General features: G+C 43.5%; 1 protein-coding gene across 1 annotated transcript in view; it reads left to right on the plus strand.

The window, feature by feature from the left end:
* Window positions 1-4,328, plus strand: part of RAB38 (RAB38, member RAS oncogene family) — a 30,018-nt gene extending 25,690 nt beyond the window's left edge. The window contains exon 3 of the mRNA XM_044442194.1: window positions 3,360-4,328. Coding sequence (XP_044298129.1) covers window positions 3,360-3,512 — 153 coding nt within the window. The 3' untranslated portion in view covers window positions 3,513-4,328. The remainder of the gene's footprint in view (window positions 1-3,359) is intronic.
* Window positions 4,329-6,000: the final 1,672 nt, after the last annotated feature.

Below are 6,000 nucleotides of genomic sequence, written 5' to 3' on the forward strand. Positions count from 1 at the left end.
ACAGCGTTCCAGCACCCTTTTTTGACAGATTTTTTCAAGTGATTGTGAATCGCCCTGTTGGACGTAGCAGGTCGGCAGCAGAAATCATTAACCTAGTGCCTGCAGGCTGCTTGTGTGTCAGCGCTGATTGTTGATGCTGATTGTGAGGGTGCTGCTCGGCTTGGAACGCTGCTCGGCTTGGGATCGGTCGTGTGGTCATGCGCTGAGTGCTTACTGCCTGCGGCAACCATTGTGTAAAAGTGTGACCCCAAGACGTGAGTTCCGGCACCTTTTTTTTTTTTTTTACAAAAAAAGCACTGGTTGTAAGTGTTTGTTTTTGAAGCTGCCCTTGTCCGAGTATTCAAACACTACATAGCAAAAGCTCAGAGCAACATGAAGTTTGCTGGCTGACGATGCTCCAGCCTGCATTCTGCTCTCAGCTGAGGGGGCTTTTCTGTGAACCCCACATGCGCCTGATGAGCATGTGGTGGAAATGCACAACAGACGTCTCACTGTGCACAGTCTCACTGTGGCTCTGCCCAGGATATGAAATGCCCTATTCTGCTTGTTGATTTTCTCCCGTTGTCTCATCATGTGCCAACCAGATGATCAGCTCCCATCATCCACAGCCCACAGGGGAGCAGCAGATGGGGGGAAGCATGCCTTATTTATTCTGGTGGGCTCTTAATTTCTCTCGCTAGTCTATTTAATTTCCCTTTCAAACTATTTAATTATTTTCATGTTTTATCTCCTTTTTGCCTTTTTTTAAAAGACTGTGTTGTTTTGATTGATTGAAAGTATTGCTTGCTATTTAGCATTACCTGCCATGGAGAAATGCCTCTGTAGAACTCGTATTGCAATTCTAGAATACATATTTGACGTGGCTTCTGTGAGGCAATAAGGTATCAGAATAGACATGAGGACTTGTTCGGGTTCTGTCAAAGGACTGTGTAGTAGCTGCAGAGTGACATTCTGATGATGCGGAAGAGAATTGCTTTGAATCTGGTTAGATGGGGACTGGTTCAAGCAAATTCAGTTCTGATTGCCTCTAAATTCTAACAAGGTGTGAAAGAGAAGGTGAGAAATGACAATTCAGGGGTGACAGTTGATGGTTTGTGGACGCAAGTCAGAGTTAGCTTGTGGGAAATGAAGGAGAACAGGCGGCGGTTGGTGTGTGGTGTCAAAAGAACTGGGAGACATTGAATAAATATTCTTTCCCCATAGGGTAACTTCTGATCACTGGTGGAGCTCAGGATTTGGGGGCAGGTGACCATGTGATGCCAAGAAGCTGCCCTGTGGTCTTGCCAAGGGAAGGTGATCCAAGCAGGCTGTAAAAACCCAGATAAAGTATCTAAGCAGGAAGGAACACAACAGGTCTAGCTCAAATAACAGAGGAAGGCTTCGTAGCCTAACCTGATTGTAAGGGTATTTGGCTGTGGCATATTTAGGGAAGTAGACCACAAGGGGCTTGTTTCTGAGTAGACTGATAGAAAATTGCATATGGCTAAGAAGCTCAGGCTAATTGGCCTACCTCACAGGTCTGTTGTGTGGAAAAGTGGGAGAAGAGAACCATTTATGCTGCTTTGAGGAACTTTGAAGGCAGGATGAAAATGTAGCGAATGTTATAGACTTGATCTGCAATACTTAAGTGTGTTGCCGAAGGGGGCTCTTAGCTGGTTGGGTGTAGCTTTTCTCCAGTTCATTGTGGTGTTTTAGCTGCGTTTTTCACCTATTTGTTTTTACCTTTTAATCAAAATTGTGCCTTTATCTATATGTTGGCATTGGTTGCTGTAAGCAGGATAAATATTTAAGAATAATTTCCAAGGAGTTGCTGGAATATTCCTTGGAACTGCATGCAAATCGCTTGTAACCCGTGTGCAAATCAGGCTTTCTGAGCCCTAACCTGACCTGCCTGGAGTCCAGGTCTTCCCAGGTCCACCCTCTATTTCCTAACCACCAGTCACATCTGGCAATTTCCTGACTTTTGTGCAGTGTTGCCCCATTCTTAAAGCTCGAAATGTTTCTCCTTCTAGGCTTAGTTAATGGTGGTGGTGAGAGCATCAGGCCACACTATGGGGGTGTTTTAGAAAGCTGGCTGCACCCCTTTTGCCTTTGCAGGAGTGGTCCCCAAAATTTCTCCAATATTAGATTCAACCTTTGGGATGAAAGAAGTTGAAGACCCCTGGTGTAGATAGTGGTCCTAACCCTTGACGTGGCCTAGAAGCTGCTTCATACCAATCCAGAGCCTAGTTCAGGATTGTCCTTGGTAGCAGCTCTGCAGAATTTGGGACAAGACTTGTTCCAGGACTTTTCCTTCCTGAGGGTCCAGGAATTAAGCCTGGAACCTTTGCCACACACAGGAGACTCTCGGTAGCAAAAGCTACTTCTCCTGGTAGCACTCAATTACTACAGACTTTGGATCGTCAGCCTCTCTGTTTTCTCTCTTGTACTTTGGCGGGGCTTTGGCGGCTCAGCTTATTTTCTCTCCGTGACATTTCATGGCACCCAGGCAGAAAAACCTTCCATATACTTGAGGAATTTGCAGGACTGCTCCAAATGCCATCGGATAGACTTATTTCTCTCTGGTTGTACATCATCACTGTTCCCTGTACTGTGCCAGTCTTTGGCCTGGGGTCCCCAACACATGGTTTGGGTACCAAGATACCTCAGGGACCTCCTGTAGTACCCATGAAGGGCTCCCCAAAGCGGTGCCCATGGCCACCTGATTTTTTAAATGATTTTTTTACACTTTTCTTTAAAGAGAATTACATATGGGCATTTGTATGAACGGCATGCAACTTTCTAGAAATTATGCACAGACTCCAGCAAAAGCAGACCACGTATCCGGATAAATACTCCTTTGAAGTTGGCATTCATATGCAACCTGTTTATATATCAAATGCAACTGGCACAGAATTGGGAATAATGCTATGATTATTTATGGCAGCCACTAAAGTCTTTAAAAGGCCATCATCATTTAGGTCAAAAGAGCATCTGTCGCCCTAGTAGGGATGATTGAAGAATCAGTCTTGCTCAGGAAATCCACCAGATTCCCTTGTTTCAGCTTCCTCTGCCGCAGTGCAGGGTTCAAGGAGTGCTTGCCTGGAATCAAGCTGGGGAAGGAGGTTAACCACCAGGAGTGGCAGCTGGGGAAGGTTGCTGGCTGTGCAACAGGGGCATCTGTGAGCTTTCATGTACCACCTCTTGGCTTGTCCCGCTTTGCAAGGCCAGGCTCAACACAGGAAGCGTCTGTAGATTCTGGAGGGATGGATTCTGAAAGAATTTGTCCCAGCCCTGCTCTATGGCAGAACCAGAGAACCTGTGAGATTTGTATTGAAACAGCATCATCTTTAACCTTCTATTTATCCCCTCCACTTCAGGAAAATATCAACATTGATGAAGCCTCCAGGTGCCTGGTGAAACATATCATTGCTAGCGAGAGTGATCCAATGGAGTCCATCGCACTGGATGTCATCCAGCCACACTTGAACTCCTCCAAGGTCATCGGCTGCTCAGCTTGCTACAGATCCTAAGCCATTTCCAAGCTGTTTGGTCGGCACTGAAACTGAGCAAGCAACTCAAGGAAAAGAAGCCCCTCTGGTGCATCCCGTCCAGCTTTTGCTGCTCCTGAGCACAAAGCCAAGATCAGAAAATTTGCATTCCTTTCCAAACCATGTCGTTTGGATCCTCCCAGATTTTGTTTTGTTTTAATTACTATTATTCTGTGGATAGTTTGCAGAGAGCTTTATATTTAACATTATTTTGTCTGGGCTGTTTCATTTAATCAACATTATTCTGCCAAGGTGCTTTTTTTTAGAAAGACCCACCTGGTTTTGCTTTTTGTGAATTACTCTCTGAAGAGAGACTTTATAGCTTGCTTTCTACACTGTTCTGTGGAATCGTTTTTTGCAAGCATGTCTGCAAAAAGCCAAAAAGAAAGGAAGAGGGTGAAGAAAAGAAATGGTTAATATTTGCAGTTATTTGAAGAAGCATATAATGGACTTATTTTTCTAAAGATTTTGCAGGAAGGATGGAATATATTTGTACTGCAGTACAGTGACATGAACTCTCAACTCTGGTAGTGTTGCCCAAAACTTAAAACAGTTGCACAGGAATTTGAGAGACTTCCTGGAGGATCAACGGGTGTTCCATCGTTCCCATTCCAAATTGCTAGTTTCTGCAAGCTAGCTTTGCTCTGCATTCCATTCTGCCAGTTTTCTGGTTTAACTCCTAGAATTATTATTATTACATTTTTATACTGCCTATAGCCAAAGCTTTCTAGGCAGTTGACAGCAATAGACTCATACACTCAAGTCACCCATCCCACTTCTGCCCAGGCCTGATCCTGCTTAGCTTCCAAGATTAGGCAGGATCAGGCACTTCAGGCTACCTAAAACTAATTTGAAAATGGGCAAATGTGTAACTTCCTGTAATTTTTAGTTCACATCTTCCTCACCTTACAAATTACGGATGGGTCTGAGGACATACCTGCTACTGATTAAAATTTTACACCGAAACAAATCTTGGCATGATTTAGAGGTGTGGCTGGATCTGGGCCCAGGAGACACTGGCTCTGCAACTACTTTTTAAGAGGGTTTTTTACACTATTGCAAACTAATTATAATTGAAGAACCACTACTGATTTGGGATGGGATGCAAATTAATTAAATAACTTATTTTATTTGAGGTGATTTGGATGAGAAATTAGTTGACTACATTTACCTTCTGTGGTATTTAAATATATTAAATAATCCTAATAGTTGTTTCCAAATTTGCCTACATAAATATAAATTTGCATGTGCAAACTGAATGGAGATATGCGGCTTGTGGGCCTGAGATGTGGATCTTTGAAGTACCAAGCAGAATCCCTGGTATAATTGACTTACCACAATTCAAGTTATTTAGGGGTGACAATGCACATATTGTCCTTCTACCCATTGGTAACCTATGAAGGAAAAAAAGACATGAGCTAAAAATTATGCTCAGTAATCTGAACAAAGATTGGTGCCGGAACAAAGAGCAAACTGGCAGGTTGCAAGCACATTTTGGGAAGAAATTCAGATGGGAAGAACTCTGGAAGTGTTCCAACTTTGTCTTCACCATCTGTGAGTTTCCACTCGCCATCCTCCATTTGGGGAGAATGCAAGTGTGAAAGTGGATTCAGACTGTCTTCAGAATACAAAGGCTCTGAAAATGATGGTCCATAAAACATGCAAAATGGATGCACTGTTTGCCTGAAAGTGTTTACCTTTGCAAGGTCCTGCGCAAGATGAACTTGAAGAATAACAACTAGATTTGAGCCAAAATTTCATAGAAGGCTTTCCCCCTCAAATTCTACTTGACTGGTGGCCACTTTCCTTTTCACAGCCCCCCAACTGCCCTGCTTCCCCCACCGTCACAGTGTCCTGGAATGATACTATACAGAGGTACCAAATGCGGGCCAAGCTGCCCACACAGTTGCCGATATTGCTCTTCTGTTGCCCTTTCAGAAAATTGTGGTGAAATTTCTCTCTCCAAAAGTAGAAACACTGCAAAAACCCTTTCGAGTTGCACTAATTTCCTAGACTGCAGGATGAAATGATGCATTTTTTTTAAATTGAGCAGTTGTGATTTTTATTTCCTGCCAAAATAGGCATATTTTTCAGATGCAAGTGCACATTTGAGAAATGGCAAACATTTTCAGAGAACATCTTCTCCTCCTTCAATGTTTTACAAGCAGAAATGGAATGAAGGGCCCAGTTTACCACCTTGTTCAAACCTTGAGCTGAAAAGAAAAAAAAATGCAAAGGCTTATTTTCAGATTGTGTCTTTAGGGAGGTGTAGTTTTGACTTTTCATGTTCGGTATAATTCTGTAGTTGCATAGGACTGAGTGAGATGGCAACCTTTTTGCCATCTGTACCAAGCCTTTCAGCTTGTCAAAGAGATCAATAAACAATGGCAGTGGTGGCAAACCTATGGCACGTGTGCTACAGCGGGCAAACAGAGCCCTCTCTGCTGGCACGCAAGCCAAGTTGCCCCAG

Source organism: Varanus komodoensis, unplaced genomic scaffold (genome assembly GCF_004798865.1).
Source record: "Varanus komodoensis strain SLA01 unplaced genomic scaffold, ASM479886v1 scaffold4, whole genome shotgun sequence".
Classification (NCBI taxonomy): domain Eukaryota; kingdom Metazoa; phylum Chordata; class Lepidosauria; order Squamata; family Varanidae; genus Varanus; species Varanus komodoensis.